General features: G+C 52.0%; 1 protein-coding gene and 1 long non-coding RNA gene across 11 annotated transcripts in view; both read right to left on the bottom strand.

Moving 5' to 3' along the window:
- Window positions 1-2063: 2063 nt before the first annotated feature.
- LOC130683200 (uncharacterized) lies at window positions 2064-5864 on the bottom strand. Its single transcript, XR_008996827.1, has 3 exons — window positions 5694-5864; window positions 5262-5412; window positions 2064-3090 (listed from the first exon to the last, which is right to left on the bottom strand). It is a non-coding gene; the product is annotated as an uncharacterized LOC130683200 (long non-coding RNA).
- A 2584-nt stretch (window positions 5865-8448) lies between these two features.
- Window positions 8449-25497, bottom strand: part of RFT1 (RFT1 homolog) — a 34141-nt gene continuing 17092 nt past the window's right edge. Inside the window, exons 8-14 of one of the 10 annotated variants that reach the window (XM_036877983.2) lie at window positions 25156-25239; window positions 18356-18486; window positions 17101-17245; window positions 13026-13131; window positions 12625-12682; window positions 9669-9918; window positions 8449-9360 (exon numbers count right to left, since the gene is read on the bottom strand). In XM_036877983.2, the coding sequence (XP_036733878.2) occupies window positions 9041-9360; window positions 9669-9918; window positions 12625-12682; window positions 13026-13131; window positions 17101-17245; window positions 18356-18486; window positions 25156-25239 (1094 nt within the window). In that variant the 3' untranslated portion in view covers window positions 8449-9040. Of the gene's footprint in view, window positions 9361-9668; window positions 9919-12624; window positions 12739-13025; window positions 13132-17100; window positions 17246-18355; window positions 18487-25155; window positions 25240-25497 lie in introns of those variants that run through there. The other 9 variants (XM_036877984.2, XM_036877985.2, XM_036877986.2 and 6 more) reach the window with 9 other exon arrangements.

Genomic DNA, 25497 nt, shown 5'->3' with positions numbered 1-25497 from the left:
GGTCTGCAGGGGCCTGGGGAGGCAGCCCCCCACAGGGGCCAGGTAAGCCGGGATTTGGGGGATGGGGCCTGGGGTCCCCATCTCTCTGAGGGGGATCAAGTGACAGGACCACACGTGCCAGGGACCCGCAGTGGTCCCTCTGGAACCACTGGAAGATGGGAGCTGCCCCAGGGCCAGGGCAGGAGCTGGGGAATGGGGAGCCGACAAATCCCCCCCAACCTGGCATTCGAGGCCTTCCCCCAGCTTCTCACCCTGACCTGGCCTCTCTCACGGCCTCTGCACCTGGCCCTCACTCTGCACGCCATCCATCCATCTGTCTGTCTGTCCATCCATCCATCCATCTGTCTGTCCGTCTGTCCGTCTGTCCATCCATCCGTCCATCCATCCATCCTCTCATTCATTCACGCGTTAAGTGTCCATGGAGCCCCTTACCCAGCCAGGCCCTGGCAGCAGACATGGCCTTGGGGGCCCTCGTGTGAGGGGCACTGGCTGGGCAGTGGGAAGGTGGGGGGTGCCCAGTGCTCAGCTCTTCCACCTGAGCTGTGGTGCTCTAGCGCTGAGCCCCACCTGGGCCTGGGTGCAGGCAGAGACCAAGGCGCAACCCCTGGGCTGGATCCATTTCACCCATGGGGGGAAGAGGCCAGGCTGGTGGCTGGGAGAAGGGCAATCAGCCCATGCCCTCCTCCATGAGGTTCGGCTGGCACTCTGGGTGATGCTACCGTCCCCTCAGTTGTTCAGACTGGACTCGGGATGTCCAGTTGCGCCCGAGTCCTGTGGGCATGACCAGGCCGGGGCACACAAGCCCTGGGCCAGCCAGCCCCCCGATTACGGCACCCACCTCAGGCGTCAGCCTTGAGCTGGGGCCGTGGGAAGAAGGTGTGTGTCCAGCCTGGCCCCCGTTCCCCAGAACATCCCCACCAGGGAGACAGAGGCTCGCCTCTGCTCCCCTCCCTTCCCCACCTCAGAGACTAACCAGTCCTGGGCAATTCGGTGTTGCCATGACAACCACACACTTTCTTCTCCCCTGTTTAGCAGACTGCATCTGAGTTGCAGATTAAATCCCAGCGAGTTGTCTGTTTAGAAAGCACATGGCCTCTCGGAGAGATCTACGCATCTTCTATTCCCGAGTGCCTGCGTCGCCCACTCCTCGGTTCTTGCTGGCTGAGGCAGGGAGGTGTGCCCTGCACTGCAGCCTGTGCCCCGGGTGGTCCTGGCCCAGTCTGAGTAGGCTGGGTGGAGGGCCCCAAGGCCCCGGGCAAGGCACAGGCCTCTTGGTGTGGGGTATGGGGGTTCCAGCAAGAGCTCTGGTCTCGGTGACTCTCTGCTCCCTGCAGGTCGGTGTGCTGCCCTCACGTACTTGGGCAGCCATAGCTGGAAGTTGGTGTGTGTGAACAACTGGGTAACCCTCAGGCCCTGGGACCCCCAGAACCTCTTATCCACACTCTCCCCAGGATGGCCTTGGCCAACCCTGACCAGCAGAGGAAAAAAGGTCACCTTCAGGGCTGAGCTCACTGTGGGTGGGGGTAGAATTCAGCCCCCCGATAGACAGCGGCCCCTGTCTGTGTGGGGTGCCGGTGGCTCTGGGAGGCATATGTCAGCCTGGCAGCAAGATGGGTGCTGACTCAGCATGTTTAAGGGGAGGCAGCCACCAGGTGGTCAGAGAAAAGCACGGACTTGGCTGTCGGGCAGACCTGTGGCCCCGCCTGTTGTCAGATGTGCCCGGATGCGGGATGGGATGGGCATGGGGAGCTGACCAGGAAGGGCCACTGGGCATGCACAGGGAGACCTGCCTCTGCCCTCTGCAGTCTGGCCTGAGGCCTCTGTACTAGCAGCAATCCTGACACAAGGTCCTGCCAAGCTGGCTGCCACCCCGGGGCCGTGGCATCCGAGGACTGGGGGTTGGCTCCCGACCGGGGCCTGCATCTGTGTCCTGGTCTTACTGCCTCTGCGATATTAGACCAAGTTCCTTAACTTCTCTGCACTCCACGTTTTTCTGAGGGGAAGGGAGGGGGCTGACAGATGGGACAGTGACAGTGGAGCAGGAGGGATGGGGGCTCCTGGAGCTGCATGTCAGGGAAGCCACAGAATCTGCACCACGTGCTGAGGCTGCGTGTTGAGAGAGCTTTGTGGTATTCGGTCAGAATTTTATGATTTTGTGGGGGGAGCATAAAGTATCAAAAAAAGAAAAAGGGATAATTATTAGCTTGAGGAAAAACAATGGATTGCAGCAGAAAGGGAATAGGATGCCACTTGGTTTAGCAGAAAGCATGTTTACATAGTTTAAACACATAAACGCTGAGCGTCAGTTTATCCCAGTTCATGACACTGGAAGGATGGGGAGGGAAGTGTGTGGAGAGGCAGCTATCAGAGCTCATTTCTCCATACTAGGAGGAGAAATTCTTCATTCTAAGAGGAAAAAAAAATCAAGAAATAGCAATATTAGCAAATTATTCCAAAATACGAAGGGAAGTGTAAGAAGAAATGGCCAAAAGAACCAAAATAATGGGCCAGGGAGAGGGAAGCTGGGCGGAGAGCAGAGCCTGCAATTCTTGGGTTATTAGCCTTGTAGTATTGCTCAGCTTTCAAACTATGTACATGTATTATCTTGATAGAAAAACAAATTGAAAACAAAACCAGATGGGGTTTAGATAGAGAGCACGCTGCGGGTGAGAGGTGGGGTGAATCGCCCAGGGCCACAAAATCGGAGGCGACATGGCAGTGCCCACGCTCGGGTCTGTGGCCACAGGCACAGCAGCAGGAGGGACCCTGCCAGCATGCGACTCCAGCTGTAGGTCGGGCAGTTCACCAAGGGCCCGCGAAGGCCACAAAGGCTTTCTTTGAGGAAGCGCAGAGGGAGGAAGAAGACCCAAGGGGAAGGCCTGATGGGCTCATCAGCGATGACCCAGATACCGAAGGATGGGCACCAGGCCCACACATGCCTGGTACCTCCCTGCGGCCCATGGGTCCTCCGCGTGGACAGAAGACACATGTCCCTGCTTAGGAAAAGTCCTGAACAACAGCACACAAGTCACGCTGGGCCGCCCGAGCACCGGCCTTTCTCTCTGGAACAGGACGTCGGTGGCCCTGGACCTGGCAACGGAGTTTACAGAGGCTGAGCCTGAGAGGCTGACCGCAGAGGCAGCGATCGTTCCCTGCTGGCTTTTTTAGGGCGAGGAACAACTGCTCATCTTCCACATGGGCTGCGATGAGTGGGCTCAAGGTGAGGACACAGGTTTGTGGGGAGGGCGGCTGCACTGGGGTACGGAATGCCCTGGCTGCCAGGGCCCAGGCCTGGAGCTGAGGCCAGAGGAGCCTCGAAGGCTGCCCACCGGCGTGGCCGGACACTCAGACCTTGGCGATTTCTTTAGAAGCTGCCCACACCAGCTGGCCCTTCCTGCACAAAGCCACATTCTCTATCATGGGGCCTTTTTCTCAGCCTGCTTTAATCTGAGGCTGCAGGGAAATCTAAACAGCCTACTGAGGCCATTTCTAAAATTGCTGCGTATCACTGAATAAGCTTTTGAAGCATCCCCTCCTGTTCTGGGGAACCGCCAGGGCTGAGTAGGGGAGGCACGTGCCGTGGCTCGTGGCCCGCCCCAGAAGCGGTGGCTTTGCCTCCCCAGGCCTGGCCACGGAGCTGGCCAGGACCCAGGAGGCTCCTCCGTCTGGGCACAGCCTCCCTGGCCTGTGTTTAACTCCTTGGGCCAGCAGGGCCAAAAAGCTGCTCTCACTTCCTGTTCACCTGCAGCTGGGCCTGCAAGGACTGGACAGGGAAAGAAAGGTTTCCACAGGAGGAAGGACAGGCTGTCAGCCACATGCGGGGGTCAGGTCGGGGGAGGCAGCAGGGAGGGGTGAGGCGAGCGCTCCCAGGGGCCGCGGTCCTTGCTGACGCTGGCACACCTATAACCCCGCCTGCAGGGAGCACGCACCCTGGCTCAGGGCCCCTGTATCTTCTCACCGATTCCCTGACACACCCCAGGGGGCAAGTGTTATTTTGCCCACTCTCAGGTGAGCAAACTGAGACTCAAAGGAATTAACTACCTCGCTCAAGGTCACAAGTGTGGCGTGGGGCTGGGTCTGCCGCCAAGCCCCCTCTGGAACCCCTACCACATCTGCCTTCCTACACCTCAAGGGAGAAAGCAAGCAGGGCCGTCGGGAGAAGGTGAAGGGAGTGTGGTGGGCACAGAGCGGCCTGGGAGATCGACAGCATGCAACTGCGCCTGACCGGGCCAGGGCCCCCGGCGGGGAGGTGGGGCGACGGCAGTCATGGGCACGGCCGGGGCTCCCGAGGGCACCCGAGGCCAGCCTAGGCAGAAGCCGAGGCTGTTTATCAGCACCACGTGTCCTGAATTGGGCGGCAGGGGACGGGGACAGTCGGGAGTATGCATGGCGCCCTACTTCCCTCCGTGGCCAGCGCAGTCATCAGCAGGCCTTGGAGCTGTGGCCGCAGGGCTAACGGGGGGAGAGTGCAGTCTGGGCTCAGGACTGCGGTGGGTGGCGAGGGCCCGGCAGAGAAGGGGAAGCAGGCAGGGAGACGGCAGGTGGCGTTTGGGGAGCCTTGCCGGAGAGCTGTTAGCTGAAGTTGCTTGTCCACCTCTGTTCTTTCATCCTCCCTGGGCCATCCCAGGTGGGCAAGTGACAGATAAGGAAACTGAGGCACGTGAAGGCAAGCTCCCCTGGCCTGGTCACAGTGAGGAAGTGGCCTGAGAGGGCCTTCCTGTTGGTGGTGACACAGAGAGACAGGGGTCCATGGAGTGCAGAGAGCTTTTTCTTTGTAATGTGACATGGTTTTTAGCCAGATTTATTTCTCTCAAATACTTCTTATTCGTGCTAAGGCTAATACCTCTGCAAACAATTACCTAAACTTCCTTAAAACTTAAGACGAGGTGAAGACCGAGGGAGGGGAGGGACTGTCGGGGAAAACAAGACATGGAAGGTCAGGGAGAGGCTCAAAACATCCAAATCCTGTTGATTTCCAACTTGTTTTGCTTTTTAACAAAAAGAGTGCTTGTTTCAAACCAACTCTTAAACTAACCTCCACATTTCAGAACAGGTAAAAAATGGCACCGCCCATTGGAGCAGGAGCAGGGGGCACCGGCGTGCGCTATGGTGTGCGCTATGCGAGCACCCAGCAGAGCCAGCCCTGATCAGGAAGGGAGGCTGGCCAGGGAGGCGGGCTCAGGAGCCAAGCGACAGGCGACCCCCTCCCGCCACCTCCTTCTGCACCGGGTGGCCCACTCTCTGTGCCCCAGCTTCCTCACCTATAATGTGCAGGAAGCAGAGGTGGCTGCTGGGATCTGGCGGCTCACACATAAAACGTACGTCTCCACACTGTACCTGGCACGTGCTCAGTCATCAGTGGAGTGAGGCTTGTTCAAGGTCAGCGAGGCCAAGGCATAACCGACGGCGTGCCTGCAACACCGGGTGCTATCTGGAGGATGAAACCCTGCGCATGTGGAGCGCAGGCCCTGTGGCTTTCCCAGTGGCATGCGGACGGGGCAACACTGCCCCAGGACTGTTTGCAGCAAGAGAGCTGAGGGGAGGGGAGGACGTCACCAGCATGCCTGGGCATCATGCCACCAGCCCTGCTGAGGAGCCAGGGTGCCACCTGATGTCACCCACAGTTACAAAAGAAAAAGACTGCAAGGAGCTCTGCCCCTTCTATTGCCCCCCGTGGCCTGACATCTGCATACCTGCCGGAAGGGTCTCTTGTCATTGGAGAGACATCACTTGGGGTCTCGGGAGCCGCCTGGGGAGGAAAGGAAGCCTTCAGCTGTAGCTCAGGAACGTAACAATGTGCTAAGCCCATCGGGTTTGCTCATAAAGTTGTGTTAATGTCCTGGGGAAACAAAAAGGAAAGCTGTTTCAGCAACATTCCAACTTCGCCTGGGACTGTGTGGAGGAACCGCTCCCGTTGTCCTGGTGGCAGCAGGGCTCTGGGCATGGCTGTGCCAGGGCCTGACGGGGGCCGAAGGGCGCGCTGAGACCGCAGAGGCCCAGCTTTCAGCACACGCCCGCAAGAGGCCTGAGCCCCAAGGCATCCCAGGGGTGGCCGCAGTTCCAGGGGCAGGGGAGGAATCCAAACAGCCTTCTCAAGGGCCCTCTGGTTCCCCTTGCGCTGTTCTCCCTGGTGTCACCTTTCCTGAATTTCAAAAGCAGGTGCAAAGCCCTGAGTGGGGAGGTGAGCTTGGGACAGAACCACCACCTCCCAAGGCAGGTCAGGTATCACCTCAGAACACCCTTTCCAGCCACCGGACAGGGATGCGTGGAAGCCACTCGGTTAGTTCTGCTTAACTGAAAAGTGTGTCAGGATCTCCCAAACGTGAACATGATGGACACCGTGGTGCCTTCATCAGTCCCCTGGGCTGACTGTGCAGGCGGTGTCTGAGCACTCCAGGGCCCCACTGGTGACAGGGTGGGGCAGAGGAGGTTAGGGTCTCTGGGGAGCAGGTGTGGTCCCGTTGCCAGCACCCCCCTGGGCTGCTGGCACCATGGCAGCAGCCCCTTTGCGGTCGTAGACCTCTGTCCCTGGCCTGGCCACCTTCTATGGCACAGCTGGACACCACTGGCCTCCCCCTCTGGTGTTTTCCCCAGGGAAATTAACTCTTCCCTTCCAAGATAGAGTTTGTTGGACATGTAGCCCCAGGGGGGGCTCCAGGTGCACCTGGGCCTCAGGGGGTTTGCACACACGTGTGCTGACCTGCCTCACTTTACCCAGCAAGGATTCGGGCTTAAGTACCACGTCAAATATAGTGAGGCTACTCGCCGTGGAGACCAGTCTCTCGGCACATCCTTTTAGGAAATGAAGCCTTTGGAGATGAGAATAACAGTATTTCTCCTTTCTGTGCTGCTCTGCCACTCACAGGTGTTGGTGACCTCAGACTCGGCCTGTCGGGTCACTCCGTGAGGGGACGCCGCCCAGTGCTTCCCGCAGCGGCTCCGGCAGCAGGCTGTCCACCGCCCGCCACTCGCCAGCCTTCTGTTAGCAGGGCTCTCCTGTCTTTTTGCTTTAACCAGGAATACATGTGGCTAGTTTCATGTTGATTCTCTGATTCTAAAATGAATAAACGATTTTCTTCACATCTTTTTGTTCCAAAGGAAAAAAATGATTCTAATTTCAAAAGTAAGGTGGACAAATAGTTTGTGAACCATTTTTATTCCTCATTGGAACATTTTCTCCCCACACTGATATTGTGACCCGACTGTGGTTCCTGACTTGGAAAGAGGGTCAGCTGCCTGCGCTCTGTGGTGGGACCTCCTGCGTCTGGACTGGGGAGGCCAGCCCGCCCAGCCCCCGCCCAGCAAGAACAGCCCAGCCGCTGGCTCACTTATGACCTGGGACCCACAGTCGCTGCCCTGTATAAGGACAACCTGGGCCAGCCCCACCTCTCGGGCAGGGCCTTGGCATTCAGAGCATGTTTTAAGAGGAGCCGGTCTTGACTGTGGCAGGCCACTGCACGGGGACGAGGAATGAAAATGAGCACTTGCCACCCACACGCAGGGCAGAGTCCTTGGTGGCCCTGCTCCCGAAGCGCTGGGAAGCCACAGACACCGTGGACACAAGAGCCCTGATGCCGATGGGGGTGACAGTTGTGCCCAGGACCCTGCCCCCAGACAGATTCCAAAGGTCTGGGGTGGGCGCTGGGAACCTGCCCTTCTAACTGGAGACCCAGGTGATTCTGAGGCAGGTGGCTTGAGGAGGATGGGTGGCAGGGTGCTAGGAGAGGAGGGGTGGCCACCGGCAGCAGAGAAGGAACTTTGCATGCTGAAGGCCCATTTCTGGGCACTCAACAGACCAGAACAAGTGCGTGGGAGGGAGGGCTGCCTTGACTGAGCCGCGCACCCGGCCCCACAGGACATCAGCTCTGATGTCTGCCTCACAGGCAGACCAAGGCCCACGCTTTTGGCAGGTCTGACTGCTCAGGGACATCTTGCATTTATTACTTTCCCCCAGGTAGTGCAAAGCTCTCTCCCTTTGAGTAGGTAAGAAGATGTCCAGGTGACTGGGTCCTAGTCTCCGAGTTGGTGGGTCTTGATCCTTGGTCCTTGGCTCTGGGCCAGTGGATTTAGATAGGTGCATTTCAGCCAAACCAGCTGAGAGGGGCTGCCTGCTCTCTAGCTGTAAACACAGCAAGTTTGGGGTGGGCAGGGACAGATGATTACTGTCACCATGCAAGATACAGCTTGTGCGTGTGGCTCCAGAGGTCATCACTTCCCAAAGGAATGAACACATTAACTAAGGAAGCTGCCCCAGAACAATGGCCAGGGATGTCATGAGCGGGGTGCAGGGTGCAGGGAGCTGAGCCTTCATCTTGGTCTGGCTGACACTAAGCCTGGGGGCCAGACCCCCGTGCCTGCCACTCCCGTCCTGGGGCTGGAATCTGGGGCACCGGCCAGGGCTGGAAGTAATGGGCCAGTGGGGGGCTTGACTCAGTGACACCAGCCGTACAGAATTTACCATTTTATTGAGAGGGGAAAAGGAACACCCCCCAGCAGGTGGCCAGGCAGCTCACTCTGGGACACAGCTTCCTCCGAGTCCTGTCTTTTGGGTGCCTGGCCGGGGCCCTGAGCCAGCCTGCACCTCCTCTGGGGGCGGCACCGAGCAGAGGCGTGACCTCCCTTGTGAGCTCTGGGAAATGTGATCTGGGAGACTTTGTGTTTTCATTTCTTGCATTTCTCATTCAGGACTGTTTTTCCTTCCCTAACAATCCAGACCACGGTGACGTAGGGAAAGCCACAAGCCCAGGGCCACTGGGGCTCTTTGGTGCGTGCTATCAGGTGTGAGTAAGTCAAATATTCCTGCAAAGGGTAAAATGGCTCCACCACTTCTTCTGAGCTTGATGCTTATTAACTCTTCCCTTCCAAGATAGAGTTTGTTGGACATGTAGCCCCTAAGATCAATCACACCCAAAAGGAATTAATATATTAATCAAAAATAAAAATGCTGATTAGAACAAAACGGTGGGAAAAAATTGCATCTATTTTCAAAGAGCTTTTGGGTCTCCCTTGAAAATGGACTTCCTCCTTCCTGCTGAAGATGTCAAAGGGGCGGTGAGTGTGGCGGGTGTTTCTCCCCACCTCCCAGCCCGGGACGGTCTCCCTCCGCGGGGTCCCTCTGCAGGGCTCTTCCAAACAGACGTGCGTTCTGTCCACCTCTGTCCACGTGCTGAAGGCTCCTGCGCATCCTGAGGGTCACGTCGTTGCGCCAGCCTGTTTGGACGCACCTAACTGAGTCCTGAGGAAGCGGATCAGTTTGGTCTCTGTGAGGAAGGCCGTCCCGAGGGTCGCGCCCAGACAGAAGGCTCCCACGGTGACGTGCGCCAGCCTGGCTGGCCAGCCCTGCGCACAGCAGAGGAGCACCTGCGGGAAGAAACCACTGTCGCTGCCCTGGGCCTCCAGCTGGGGAGAGCCCAGAAGAGTGGAGGCCCTACTGCTCCAGCTTCGAGTCAGACGAGGGGCATGGCAGCCACGTACTGAAGGCCTACCCTGTCCCCACTACAAGCACCATCTGGTCCATCTCTCCTGAGACGCTGCCCTCGAGGCTTAGGGGAGGGGTTGGGGAAGGCAACACTGTCCATGTGGCTCAGGCAGAGCAGGAAGGGGGCCCAGGGTGAGGGGCAGTGGACAGCCTGTGACGTGCGTGGTGTGAAGGCTGCAGGGAGCCTCACCTCTGAAACAGCCGTAACCCCGGCGCTGAGGGCGAACGCCCCTAGGAGGACTGGTGACAGGCAGAGGCCGGCCAGGGGCCGGTGGGGGCTCCCTCGGTAGTACTGGTGGATGAAGCAAAGGCTCTGCGTGATCCGGATGCTCATGTTGAAGCAGTTGGCCAGGATGAAGCCCACACTGCCACACCAGCGGGTCAGGACATAGGACAACACCAGGAATGAAGAGGACAGGGCCAGCATTGTGAAATTGTACCTGCGGAGAGGGAGACGTGCAAAGCAGGGCGGTGGGGACCTTGTCCCAAGACATAAGTGCTATCAAAAAAGTGGCCGTTAACATGAATTGACAGACAGCACCTTGAGTCCCCAGAATCCAGCTGGTTTTCATAATGTTGAACGCTATGTGGATGACACGGCAATGTCACAGTCCCAAGCAGCCTTGAACTGGGGAGTAGGAAAGTGAACAACTCAAGGTTGTCGGCTTGTAAGGATAATAATTGGTTACTTTAAGCAACACTTTCTGATCAAAACACTTAAAAATCCTGTTCAGCCCGTCTTCAACATGCAGCATGAGACCACGGCACCAGGAATAGTGATTATGTGAATGCCGCCTCCGTAACAGGCTCTGCGTGTGGTGCTGGGGCTGCACTGGGACTGAACACACATGGCCCTCACCACAGGGAGCTCAGATTCTCTTTATAGACAAGGACACCAGGCACAGAGAGGCTGAGTAATTTTCCTAAGGAGTGAGTGACACTCCAACCTGCCCCTGAACCAGGGGCCTCACACCACTTGCCTTGGGAAGGGCAGCAGGCCCATCACTGTGGCCAGTGGCCCATCCTCAAAGCAAGAGGCCAGCTCCCAGTGAGATGCAGACAGGGAGCAGGCCTGGGCCCCTCGGGGCTCCCGGATGCTCACACATCCCTCTGGCCACGCTCTGGGGCTCTGGGGTCCTATGACGGGACCAAGGATGCTGGTCCTCTCACTCCTCTGATTTCACAGCGTGTCAGTCATCTTCAGATCTCAGCAAGGAAAACTGACTCTCAGCAAAGATAAAATGCAGGCTTATTGTACAGCCATGAACAAAGTCCTCCAGCACCTGGCTTCTGCAGTGCACAGCAGGCATGCTAAGTATGTCACTGCTGAGGGGACCAAACCCTTAAGTCCCCAAACTGTGTCTGAGGGTCAGGAGATGTTAGAGGCTGCCACGCAGGTTGTGCACATGAGGGGTGGTCATAAGGCCACCGTGTCCCCTGAATGCCCAGGTACTGGCCCTCAGGCTGAGAAGGCCAAGGTGCTGTGGAGACAGACTTTAACAGAGCGGGTGGTAAGAGTAATACAAGCACACACGGCCACACTCTACCAGGGTGGAGCGCTTCGTCCCGCATTCCAGAGAGGGTACGACTTGCCGAAGCAAGGAGATGGTGCTCATCCTCCATTCAAGCTACAGAGGCTGACCAATCTGACACAGGAGCTGCTGATCTTGGGCCTCTGTGTCACTGTCCCCTCTGCCCGGAAGGCTCTGCCCCGTATAACCCTGCATGGCACACTCTTCTTGGTCACCCAGGTCTCAGCCCAAAGGCCACCTCCTCAGGGGACCTCCAATCTAACAGGGCCCCCACTCCCAGCACGTAACCCTGTTTTCGTTCTCTGCATGGCACATTTCCTCATTCTAATGTGCTTGTCTGCCGTCTGCCTCCACCAGTGCCAACTTCAGGGGAGCCAGAATCTTGTTTGTCTGGTTCATTGCTCTATTCCTGGAGCTTAAAACAAGGCCTGTGAGAGAATAGGTGCTCAAAAAGCACTTGTCAAATGAAAGAAAATGAGATATCCTTAACAGAACAAAAATTCTTCAATAGGTGTAATGAAAACGCCATCAATCATATTCTACATATATGGTTATTAACAAAAAGGGGCAACTTGCAATGAATTCAAAGGACATTCTAATAGTTCACGTCCAACCAAATGCCCTATTTTTACATTAAAAAAACACTAACTTAAACCTGGAGTTGGTTAAAAAGAAAGCCCATAGTCTACAGCCAGACCACCCTGAACTCACATGATCTCATCTGATCTTGGAAGCTAAGCAGGGTCGGGCCTGGTCAGCACTTGGATGGGAGAAAAAGCCCATGGTTTTATCAATTTTTTTCAATTCAGAATCTGAAATGTCCAGTTAAGCCAATCATAGCATTTAACTAAGCTGCCCAGTTCTCCTACCAAGATCCTTGCTGGAGTTTTATGTCGGGTCAAATTCATAGAAATGAGACGCCTGTGATGAGCCCAGGCGCTCCCCGTGCTCAGACCAGGGCGCGCGTGTGGGGCCAGTCCCGGCTGCCGGGTCGGACACCGGGAGGGGCCAGAACTTCCCAGAGAACCGGAAGGTCTGGCCCGGACCGCTGCTCTAGACGCGGGCCCTCTGGCCCTCGACCGGAAGGAGCAGAGTCAGCAAGCCTCTCCAAGGGGGCCGCGGGAGGCAGCGCTCCCCAGCCACTTGGGCTGCACTCTCCCCGCCGCATCCCAGCCGGGGCTCGGGCCTCCACAGCACTCAAGGCGCTGCAGAGGCGGCCCAGAAGCCAGCACAGGGCCCGCTAGGCTGTCCCCCGGCCAGGCCCCGCCCCTCCCGCCCTCTCCCGCTTCCCCTCCCTTTCCCTGCCCGCCCTGTCCTTCCCCTCAACGTCATCCTGCAGCGGCATCTCAGGCTATTGCCCTGCCCCTTTCAGCATCTGAGACGCGAGATGAATGACCCCCGGTGTGGCCAGAGGCTCTTACCCAGAAGCTGGTGTCAGAATCAGTTTTTAAACAGCATACACGTGCCCGGGGCCTGCTGATTCTGCGGTATGGTGGGAGAGAGTGGGACGGGGACCTGCGTTTCAGTCAGGCCCCATGGGGGCATGTGACTCATAACCAGCATCGAGAACCATGGCTGGGGGTTCCAGGGCAGGGGTCCTGAAGGAATGCCTACGTGCCCTTGGGTCTTTCTCTGAGGAGAGGTGTCGCCGATCGGTGAGATCCTCAAAGACCTGCCAAGCAGACTCTCAGCTGGGACCTGACGCCTTGGAGAAGCCCTTGGGGGTCCCTGCACGCAGGGTGGGAGGGGAGGAGTGGGGCTCATCTGGGGACTGCCTCTGCAAACCTGCAAGCATTGAGGGCCGCCTTCCCCCTCCACAGAGGGAGGCAAAGAGCAGCTGCTGCCCCCAGCCCGACAGGGGACCGAGGGAATGGAGCTGTGCCCCGGAGAGCCTGGGGAGGCCCGTCACTAGTGGCCAGGTGGTTCCCTGTAAATGCAGGTGCGGAATGAAAAGAGGACTGGCAAGTTCCTGCATTTGGCTGGAGGCCATGATGAAGGCCTTCAAGGTTACCCACCTGTCGAGTTCCTCTTTGCTCATGGCAGCGAATGTGAAACACTCGGTCACCCCATTGATGGCGAGCAGGAGGACGTACAGACAATAGGAACGCAGCAAAACAGGACCTATAAGGAAACAGCCCATTGAGACTCCAGGGCCTGAACGGGAGGCCCCCATGCGCCCTCAGTGGGGCAAGCAGAGACCACCAGAACTGGGTCACAAGCCCTGCTGCTATCGTCAGTGGGCAGATGCATGCTCGAGCCTAAGGTCTTAATTATTTGGAAGGACTCCCAGCATTCTGTGGCACTGACTAGAATAAACACCTAAAAACAAAAAGGACAATTACGAATAAATGTACAGATATGTTGCTTAACAACTATAAGCTTCTCTGGCCAGCAAGCAAATCTTGCTTTTTACATCAGTATAGAGGCTGCTAGTTAGAGCAGGGGAGGACACATGTGGCCCTGAATGCCAGAAGAGCCTCAGCTGAGGGGCTTCTGCAGAAAGGACCCTGGGGAGGTGCCCAGGCCTTGACAGAAGCAGGGACCCATGGAGACGGAACACCCACGGGTCTGCAGGGAGGATCAGAGCCCACAGCACTCTCTTCTTCTAAAACAGAGTGATTGGCTCTTCGGCTAACTAAAAAGCTTTGGAAAACTCTGCTAACAAAAGATTGGGAGCTTTAAAAAGGGGCTTGATCCCCTCCTTCAAGAGGGCTGTTATCAAGAGGCAGCCGAACAATTTCTAATAAAATAAACAAATGCTCAACCTAGGGCCCAGCGACTCTCCTCCTGGGTGTATGTCCCACAGAAAGCAGCGTGCCTGCTCACAGAAGCATTCACAGCGGTTCATCACAAACACTGCGGGCCAGCCAGCCAAAGAACACTTCTCAGCAGAGAGAAAACCACCGATCCACGTGAAGACATGGATGGATCTCAGAAAGTTCACACGGAGGGAACGAAGCCAAACACAAGACTTCATTTATATGAAGCTCTGTTTAAAAGCAGTACAAATGTGGTGCTAGAGATCAGGGCAGCGCTCAACCCGAGGTGGAGGGGCAGGACTGGGAAGGTCCTGAAAGGCCTGTCCGAGCTAACGGAACATTCTGTACCTTAAACTGGATGCCGGCGTCTCTCTTTGTCAGAGCACATCAAGCCGTACGCCGGAGCACAGCACGTCACTTGATGTAACTTAGACCTCAATAAAGAGACAATTTAACCACTAAAAGAAAGGGGGAGCAGGGGGCTGTTTGAAGTTCCAGAGTCTCTGAATCTGGAACTCATTCATAGTTTATGAAAGCCGCTTAGCAGGAAGGACCCCACGCGGAGGGCACCCACATGGTCTCACGGCAGTCGGCTCTCACTACAGGAACACTGGCAGCAGGCAGGCTGGCCTGCTGCCCAGCACGAGGCCAGGCCCCGGGGCCTCACTCATCTGTCCCTCTGCCGGGGCCCTAGCATCTCACCCCAGCCACTGCAGAAGGTGGCCTGGCCCCACACAGCTGAGGGACGACTCCAGCGGCAGAGGCCGGGGCCAGGCTCTGCTCTGGGAGGGCTCAAGGCCACGCTCAGCGCGGCCTGCCTCCCCACAGCCTCTGGTCTGAAAGAGGAGCAGGGTTTGGCCCACAGGTAGCTGAAGGCTGACAGCACATGCGGGTCTCCCTGAAGGTGCGTGAGCTGCTTTGCAACATGGAGAGGATGAACTCTTCCATGAGACGGTGACTGAGGTTGAAGGACTTTGAGGCAATGTGGGGAAAGAGGCTGACAGTGGGGAACTCCTGGGTGGACCTTAAACTATGGACTGGATTGAGGGGTGGAATGGGTTGGATCCTACCCTGCATGGGATGCTGAAGTCTCCTAACGCAGCCCCAAGAACATGATGTTATTTGGGAAGAGGGTCTGTACAGAGACAGCTGAGTCACATGAGGTTGTTAGGGTGGCCCTAATCCATTACAGCTGGTGTCCTTATAAAAGGGGAACTTTGGACCCAGAGGCAGACATTCAGGGAGGGAAAACCACGGGAAGAAACAGAAGAGGACAGGATGTGAGGAGGAGGGAGACCTCACAAGCCTGCCGCAGACGCCAACACGACACCGGGCGCTGGAAGAGGCCAGGGAGGGCCGCCCCCATCCCAGACGTCTGACCGTTGTTGTAAGCCACCCAGTCCGCGGGACCGTTACTGCAGCCTAGGACACTAACACCGGAAGAGAGAGAGGAGGCTTCACAGAGGAGAAGCAAGGGCGAGAGGGAAGCACCCGAGAGAAGCCCAGGGAGGCGGGCCGAGCGTTCGTTTCTTAGGGGTGGACGCTCGGCGTGGGAAAGACCTGTGAGAAGGGCCCACGGGCCTGGCCGCACAGCCCTAACCCACGTGCCACAGAGCGAAGCCCCTGCGCCCACGCGCCTGCCGTGCTGCACTCAGGCCCCACGTGTGGGGACGGCAGCGCAGAGCAGGGTCCGAGGCCAGGGCAGGACACAGGTGCTGACAAGACCCACACGCGACTGGGCAAAAGGACAGGTGTTGCGAGCACCACTTTCCAAACCCAGGTGGCTGGGCTGAGCCACAGAAGGTGGCCATTCTTTTCTAATTCATTCAGGAAGACCTTCTGAGGAAAGTCAGGTTTGGGGAGGTGCACGGACCCTGCCAGAAGCTGAGACAGGCTTCACAGAGAGCTGGCCGCTTGGTCAAAATGAGAGGCTGCCACAGTGAGGAGACACAGGCTTGGCAGTGACCCTGGGGGCAGGGGATGACAGCGGCCATCTCGTGAGGCCCTCCCGTGACACACCACACCACACTTTCCTTTCAGAGACCAAAACCAGACCATTCTCAAGCCTCGACTCTCTCTGAAGATGATACCAAGAAAGTATGTTTTTAAGTCTAAAAGTCTCAGTGGCTCTGACATAAACCATTAGAGACAGAATTCATTACTGTAGACACCAACTAACACTGACCTGTTACTTGATAAACCGGTTATCAGCGGCGCCAGCTCCCCACTTGAGCACAAGGACTACACCATTCCAGCAGCTGGCTTCTGTATCGCCTAGATCAATCACCCCCAGGTGGACATCATCTCGGTGGGACATGGCACTGTCCTGACCGCGGACACTAAAGGCCATTCCCTGCGGCTGCCGAGTCCCCAGGTGCCACATGCCAGCTTCCTGACGGCTTCCTAACGAGGCCGCCCTGCTTGTCACAGCACAGGCCCCAGGGAGCTGCCAACCACTTCACTGGCCTCACAGGAGGCAGCTCTCCACACTTAAGGACCTTTGCTCTCCTGGAGAAACCTGGCTCTTCCTCCCCTAACACCAAAAGTTTGGGCCACTACAGTGGGGACTAAAACACACCAGTGAACTTGGACAATGGCATTTGACAAGCCCTTTCGTGTCGGGATGGGGAAGCTGAAGGAAGTCTTCAGGGTTCATGTTTAGTGATCTGGGGAATTAGAAATATCTTTGCCAAACCTGAGATGAAATACTGCAAATGGTCTGCTAGCTGATGGCCCAACACATTTGGGATTGGTGGCGTCCCCCAGACCCAGAGAGTGCCATGAAATGCTCAGTGGCCTGGGCACCAGGTGTTTCAAAGCTAGACATATTCAATACTTCGCTCTTTCAAAAACTGAGAGTCACTGGATTAAACATACCATTTTATTTGCTGAGATCAATTTTATTCTCTGCAAATGGCTCAGGGTTATCCTTCAGAGGCTTTTATACATCAGCCCGTGAGATTTATGTGGCATTTACTATCTTCGGATGTGTTTAGTACCAAGTGGAGACTCATTGGAGCCTCCGGCCGGCCCGCCTCCCTTTCCCCAGAGGGAGCACAGGGCAGTGCGTTGCCAAACACACTTCAGGCCTGAGGGGAAAGCCAGAGACCCTTAACAACCTCTTCAGGCGAGCCCAGGGGCCTGGCTGACCTGGGCCAACGCTGTGGCCACGCCAGAGCTGGTCCCAGCCTGGTGGCTCGAGCCCCTGATGAGCACCACCCCCCAACTTGCTGTCACGGACGCCAATGGTGCGCCCAGTTCTGAGAGCTCATAGGACTCCTCTACCTCCGTTTGAAAACTAGAGCAAACCGGGCAAAACTCTCACGCGTACCTGACCCTGAGCTGAGCATGGCCCCTCCGTAGATATCCAAAGCCAGCTGAGAATAGGCAAAGCCGAAAACAGTGATGGTCAGGCCGGTGAGCAGGGCCACCTTGAGCAGGGACTCCAAGACCGTGGCAGCCGCAGCAACATCCTCCTGGGGCCGGGGAGGGAAGGGAGCCGGATGGGCCGTGAGCCGACCGACCACCCATCCCACCCATCCCGCCGGCCTCTCCCTCTGAGCCCTACAGGCCACTCCTTCCCGGGCGGGGGCCGCACGGCTTTCCTGCGGCCAGTGGCCTTTCCGTCCCATTAGCAAACGAGGGAGTAAAGACAACGGGCGCCTCCTCAGCAAGGGCCAGGGAGCTCTAGCTCCTGACTCCTTCGGGGTGAGTCACTTCAAATGCGGCTTAGGAAGCACTTTCCCCTCCGATACTTAATTCTTAAATGGACAGCAAGGTTTTCCACTACCAGCTAGCTTGTCAGTGCGCTTCTCCCAACGAATGTCTCCAAAGCCTGATGTTCTATCGATGGACCCTTAGGGAAATATTCCTAAACCAGACTGACAACCAGACTTGCTCATTTTGAGATATTGGGCATAAATTATAATTTGCAAAATGTCATCTAAGACATGTAAGAGCCAGACTTAGCTGGTTTTTAATTCTAAGGTAAGTGAGACATTTTCAGTGGTTTTAGTAGAAGGAAAGTCTCTACGACCAAATGCTCCTGCACTAAAATCTCTTCTCTAATGACCAAGCGTAATGTGCAGATTTGCACAGTTGGGATGTGGCTCTGGGCACTTCACAGGCCTTAGGATGCTTAACCAACAGGCGGTGAATGAGACCAAAGGACCACGAACTGTCTCCCCATGTCCCAGGCTAGCCCTGCCTCCGTCTCTGCATCCTTTGGCTTGCCTCTGGTTCTTGAGCATCTGAGGGTGAGGGGGGCAACCTCATTCTTACACCAAAGGCTAGACCATGGGGGGCAGGGGTCTGCACTGTCCTGGGGACAGCCATACAGAGTTCAGAAGGGCTGGGTCAAGAATAAGGTGACAGAAAAGGACAAGAGGTGAGAAGGAAAGGCCAGCTGGGGAGATAGGGGGAGGGAGAAGGCAGAGAAAAAAGTGAGCTCAGGGTCCCCATTCAGAGTATGATAGAAAAATGAAACCTAGGAGAAACCAGCAGATCAAACAGACTGCTTCACAGTTCTGTCCATCTTGTGATTAGAGGCTTCACTGGAGAGACGGTGATATGAGCACCAAGGCTACCTGCTTCTGGCGTGTGGCATCCTTTTCTCTCTCCAGCACCTTGGCAAAGAATATGTAAAAACTCTCCTCTATTGGCTGGAAAATTAATCTGGCTACAAGGGAGCCAAGATTATTCACGACATCATACACACCTACAAAACAAAAAGGAGCAAACAACAAACCTACTGGTTTTCCTTTTGAATTTTCATGGCACTACTAAAAATTTTGTTCTAATTTTTTAATTAAACTTTTTGAGATAATTATAGATTTACATGACATATAGGAAATACCAGAAAGATGGCGGCGTGAGAGGAGAGACAGAGGCTTCCTCCTAAAACTGGATACAATTAGAAAATTTAATTGGCACAACCAATCCTGAGAGAGCAACAGGAAAGAGGATGCATCAGACTGCACACACCTGGAGAAAAGAGCAGACCTCACGGAACGGGGTAATGTACCAGAGCTGTGGCTCCTGGGACCTGAGCCCCTCCCCAACCCCAGCTCACCTGCGGGAGGAAGAGAAACGGAGCAGGGAGGGAGTGGAAGGCTTGGGACTGCTGAATACGTAGCTCCGGAGATCTGCGCCGGGAGCACAAACCAACATTTCATGGTGCTTTCATGAGACTCGCATGACTACCGGGTTGGAAAGTTAATACAGGCAGAGTTCCTGGGGAGACTGGGATTCTGGCTGCTTGTGGAAAGCAGGGATCCATATCTGGCTGCTCTGGGACAAAAACTTACACCTGTGTGACCAGCCCACTGGCTCAGGCAGTGGAGACAGGCACAGCAGCCGGGAGGTGGGGAACAGCTCTTTCCTACCCCAGTACCGCTCCCCTGCGACCCCCGACATTGCATCAGGGGCTCAGCAGCTCCAGAATAGAGCTTCTGGACACTAGAGGGCGCCATATACAAACATGAAACGCCAAAGGAACCTGGTCCAGACTAAAATTGTTAATACAACTCCCGAGAAAGATTTAAATGATATGGACCTCATGACTCTTCCTGAAAGGGAGTTCAAAATAAAAATCATCAACATCCTAATGGAGGTACGGAAAGAGATCCAAGAACTCAGGAATGAATTCAGGTCGGAGATCCAATCATAGAAGAGCAGAATGGAGGGTATTAAAAGCAGGTTGGATACGTGGAGGAGACAATAAATGAAATAGAAACTAGAGAAGAGGAATACAAAGAAGCTGAGGCACAGAGAGAAAAAAGGATCTCTAAAAATGAAAGAATATTGAGAGAACTGTGTGACCAATCCAAGCGGAACAATACTCGCATTATAGGGACACCAGAAGAAGAAGAAGAGAGAAAAACGGATAGAAAGTGTCTTTGAGGAGGTAGTTGCTGAAAACTTCCCCAATCTGGGGAAGGAGATAGTCTCTCAGGCCACAGAGATCCACAGATCTCCCAACACAAGGGACCCAAGGAAGACAACAGCAAGACACATAGTAATTAAAATGGGAAAGATCAAGGATAAGGACAGACTGTTAAAAGCAGCCAGAGGCAGAAATAAGATCACATACAAAGGAAAGCCCATCAGGCTAACATCAGACTTCTCAGCAGAAACCTTACAGGCCAGAAGGGAGTGGCATGCTGTATTTAATGCCATGAAGCAGAAGGGCCTGGAACCAAGATTACTTTATCCGGCGAGATTGTCATTTAAATTTGAAGGAGGGATTAAACAATTTCCAGATAAGCAAAAGCTGAGACAGTTTACCTCCCACAAACCATCTCTGCAGGCTATTTTGGAGGGACTGCTATAGATGGAAGTGTTCCTAGGGTTGGATAGCTGTCACCAGAGGTAGTAAAATCACGGTAGGGAGGGTGGAGCAGCTGATTGCCAGGCAAATGCAAAATTAAATTGACTATCCCCAAAGCCAATCAAGGGATAGAGGAAAAGTATAGAATCTGATACCTAATATATAAAGAATGAAGGAGGAAGAAAAAGGAGGAGAAATAGAAAAGAACCTTTAGATTGTGTTTGTAAGAGCATACTAAGTGAGTTAAGTTAGACTCTTAGATAGTAAGGAAAGTAACCTGGAACCTTTGGTAACCACGAATCTAAAGCCAGAAATGGCAATAAGTACATACCTATCGAAAATCACCCTAAATGTAAATGGACTGAATACACCAATCAAAAGACATAGAGCGACTGAATGGATAAAAAAACAAGACCCATCTATATGCTGCTTACAAGATACTCACCTCAAACCCAAAGACATGCACAGACTAAAAGTCAAGGGATGGAAAAACATATTTCATGCAAACTAGGGAGAAAAAAGCAGGAGCTGCAGTACAGGTATCAGACAAAATAGACTTCAAAACGAAGAAAGTAACAAGAGATAAAGAAGGACATTACATAATGATAAAGGGCTCAGTCCAACAAGAGGATATAAGCATTATAAATATATATGCACCCAACACAGGAGCACCAGCATATGTGAAACAAATACTAACAGAACTAAAGGAGGAAATAGACTACAATACATTCATTTTAGGAGACTTCAACACACCATTCACTCCAAAGGACAGATCCACCAGACAGAAAATAGGTAAGGACACAGAGGCACTGAACAATACACTAGAACAGATGGACCTAATAGACATCTATAGAACTCTACACCCAAAAGCAACAGGATACACATTCTTCTCAAGTGCACATGGAACATTCTCCAGAATAGACCACATACTAGGCCACAAAAAGAGCCTCAGTAAATTCAAAAAGATTGAAATTCTACCAACTAACTTTTCAGACCACAAAGGTATAAAACTAGAAATAAATTGTACCAACAAAGCAAAAAGGCTCACAAACACATGGAGGCTTAACAACATGCTTCTAAATAGTCAATGGATCAATGGCCAAATTAAAATGGAGATCCAGCAATATATGGAAATAAATGACGACAACAACACAAAGCCCCAACTTCTGTGGGACACAGCAAAAGCAGTCTTAAGAGGAAAGTGTATAGCAATCCAAGCATATTTAAAGAAGGAAGAACAAACCCAAATGAATAGTCTAACGTCACAGTTATCAAAATTGGAAAAAGAAGAACAAATGAGGCCTAAAGTCAGCAGAAGGAGGGACATAATAAAGATCAGAGAAGAAATAAACAAAATTGAGAAGAATAAAACAATAGAAAAAATCAATGAAACCAAGAGCTGGTTCTTTGAGAAAATAAACAAAATAGATAAGCCTCTAGCCAGACTTATTAAGAGAAAAAGAGAATCAACACACATCAACAGAATCAGAAATGAGAAAGGAAACATCACGATGGACCCAACAGAAATACAAAGAATTATTAAAGACTACTATGAAAACCTATATGCTAAGAAGCTGGAAAACCTAGAAGAAATGGACAACTTCCTAGAAAAATACAACCTTCCAAGACTGACCAAAGAAGAAACAGAAAATCTAAACAAACCAATTACCAGCAAAGAAATTGAAGCAGCAATCAAAAAACTACCCAAGAACAAAACCCCCGGGCCAGATGGATTTACCTCGGAATTTTATCAGACATACAGGGAAGACATAATACCCATTCTCCTTAAAGTTTTCCAAAAAATAGAAGAGGAGGGAATACTCCCAAACTCATTCTATGAAGTCAATATCACCCTAATACCAAAACCAGGCAAAGACCCCACCAAAAAAGAAAATTACAGACCAATATCCCTGATGAATGTATATGCAAAAATACTGAATAAAATATTAGCAAACCGAATTCAAAAATATATCAAAAGGATCATACACCATGACCAAGTGGGATTCATCCCAGGGATGCAAGGATGGTACAACATTAGAAAATCCATCAACATCATCCACCACATCAACAAAAAGAAAGACAAAAACCACATGATCATCTCCATAGATGCTGAAAAAGCATTCGACAAAATTCAACATCCATTCATGATAAAAACTCTCAGCAAAATGGGAATAGAGGGCAAGTACCTCAACATAATAAAGGCCATATACGATAAACCCACAGCCAACATCATACTGAACAGCGAGAAGCTGAAAGCTTTTCCTCTGAGATCGGGAACAAGACAGGGATGCCCACTCTCCCCACTGTTATTTAACATAGTACTGGAGGTCCTAGCCACGGCAATCAGACAAAACAAAGAAATATAAGGAATCCAGATTGGTAAAGAAGAAGTTAAACTGTCACTATTTGCAGATGACATGACACTGTACATAAAAAACCCTAAAGACTCCACTCCAAAACTACTAGAACTGATATCGGAATACAGCAAAGTTGCAGGATACAAAATTAACACACAGAAATCTGTGGCTTTTCTATACACTAACAATGAGCCAATAAAAAGAGAAATCAGGAAAACAATTCCATTCACAATTGCATCAAAAAGAAAAAAATACCTAGGAATAAACCTAACCAAAGAAGTGAAAGACTTATACTCTGAAAACTACAAGTCACTCTTAAGAGAAATTAAAGGGGACACTAACAAATGGAAACTCATCCCATGCTCGTGGCTAGGAAGAATTAATATCGTCAAAATGGCCATCCTGCCCAAGCAATATACAGATTCGATGCAATCCCTATCAAATTACCAACAACATTCTTCAACGAACTGGAACAAATAGTTCAAAAATTCATATGGAAACACCAAAGACCCCGAATAGCCAAAGCAATCCTGAGAAAGAAGAATAAAGTGGCAGGGATCTCACTCCCCAACTTCAAGCTCTACTACAAAGCCATAGTAATCAAGACAATTTGGTACTGGCACAAGAACAGAGCCACAGACCAGTGGAACAGAATAGAGACTCCAAACATTAACCCAAACATATGTGGTCAGTTAATACACGATAAAGGAGCCATGGACATACAATGGGGAAATGACAGTCTCTTCAACAGACGGTGCTGGCAGAAGTGGACAGCTACATGTAAGAGAATGAAACTGGATCACTGTCTAACCCCATACACAAAAGTAAACTCAAAATGGATCAAAGACCTGAATGTAAGTCATGAAACCATAAAACTCTTAGAAAAAAACATGGGCAAAAATCTCTTGCATGTGAACATTAGCGACTTCTTCATGAATATATCTCCCCGGGCAAGGAAAACAAAAGCAAAAATGAACGAGTGGGACTATATCAAGCTGAAAAGCTTCTGTACAGCACAGGACACCATCAATAGAACAAAAAGTTACCCTACAGTATGGGAGAATATTTTCGTAAATGACAGATCCAATAAAGGCTTGACATCCAAAATATATAAAGAGCTCACGCTCCTCAACAAACAAAAAGCAAATAATCCAATTAAAAAATGGGCAGAAGAGCTGAACAGACAGTTCTCCAAAGAAGAAATCCAGATGGCCAACAGGCACATGAAAAGATGCTCCACATCGCTAGTTATCAGAGAAATGCAAATTAAAACCACAATGAGATATCACCTCACACCAGTAAGGATGGCTACCATCCAAAAGACAAACAACGACAAATGTTGGCGAGGTTGTGGAGAAAGGGGAACCCTCCTACACTGCTGGTGGGAATGTAAGTTAGTTCAACCATTGTGGAAAGCAGTATGGAGGTTCCTCAAAATGCTCAAAATAGACTTACCATTTGACCCAGGAATTCCACTTCTAGGAATTTACCCTAAGGATGCAGCACTCCAGTTTGAAAAAGACAGATGCACCCCTATGTTTATCGCAGCACTATTTACAATAGCCAAGATATGGAAGCAACCTAAGTGTCCATCAGTGGATGAATGGATAAAGAAGATGTGGTACATATACACAATGGAATATTATTAAGCCATAAGAAGAAAACAAATCCTACCATTTGCAACAACATGGATGGAGCTAGAGGGTATTATGCTCAGTGAAATAAGCCAAGTGGAGAAAAACAAATACCAAATGATTTCACTCATCTGTGGAGTATAAGAACAAAAGAAAAACTGAAGGAACAAAACAGCAGCAGAATCACAGAACCCAAGAATGGACTAACAGTTACCAAAGGGAAAGAGACTGGGGAGAATGGGAGGGTAGGGAGGAATAAGGGCGGGGAAGAAGAAAGGGGGTACTATGATTAGCATGTATAATGTGGGGGGTGGGGAAAGGAGAGGGCTTTGCAACACAGAGAAGACAAGTAGTGATTCTACAACATCTTACTATGCTGATGGACAGTGACTGTAATGGGGTTTGTGGGGGGTGACTTGGGGTAGGGGAGAGCCTAGTAAACATAATGTTCTTCAAAAAAATATAAATAAATTAATTAATTATTAAAAAAAAAAAAAGAAATACCAGATAGATTCAAGGACTTTTTACAGTTTCCCTGAATAGTAACAATTTGGGAAACTGTAACATCACAATGAGGATACTGACATTGACACAGTCAAGTTACAGAACATTTCCAACCAGCATTTTTTTATAAATATCGTTAATGCCAAGTTGTTGTTTTTTTTCTATTTTTACCTCTACTACTTTGGGGTTCTATTCAAAAGTAACATGAAAAAAATACTAAGACCTCTCTATCCACATAAATGGGGGGCAGAGGCAAATGTCTGTGATCATAACGATGGGTCCCCTCTCTCTTCTCTTTGCACCCTCCAACCCCCAGCGTCAGCACCAGGGCTCTGCAGAACGCACGGGAAGGGCAGGGGTCTCAACAGGGAACCCGCAACCCACACCACATGGGAGGGGGCAGTCAGGGCACTGTATATTTTTACAAAGACCTACAATTTTCAATCTTCAGGATTCATTTTTTTTTTACAATCTTCCTTTTTTATAATCACCAGGTTCATTTTTCCTTGAATGCATCAAACCATTGAGAAAAATATTAGAAAGCATTTACTAACATTGTTCACCTTTAATTAAACCACTGCAGAATTTCATCTTACCCTGATCGCCAAAATTTAACACATTCAAAAATGTCATCACATATCGCTCGCCTACAAATAGAAAAGCAAAATTATTAGCATTTCAAAGACACATTATTTTTCTTGTTTCCTTTTCTCTTATTGTCTGTCAACTTTTCCAGCTGGCAGATACTCTCAAAGGAGAAAAATTAGATGATCGTTAAAGAATGTTGCTTGTCCTGGTGCTGATTCCAAATAATCTCAAAATATGGTTGATCCTTGAACAACATGGGATTTGGGTTCTGAACCACCCCTGCATAGCTGGAAATTCGTGCATGAGTTCGGACTCCC

The sequence above is a fragment of the Manis pentadactyla genome, chromosome 1 (assembly GCF_030020395.1).
Source record: "Manis pentadactyla isolate mManPen7 chromosome 1, mManPen7.hap1, whole genome shotgun sequence".
In the NCBI taxonomy this organism is placed as follows: Eukaryota; Metazoa; Chordata; class Mammalia; order Pholidota; family Manidae; genus Manis; species Manis pentadactyla.
This window is presented reverse-complemented; position numbering and strand designations above follow the sequence as displayed.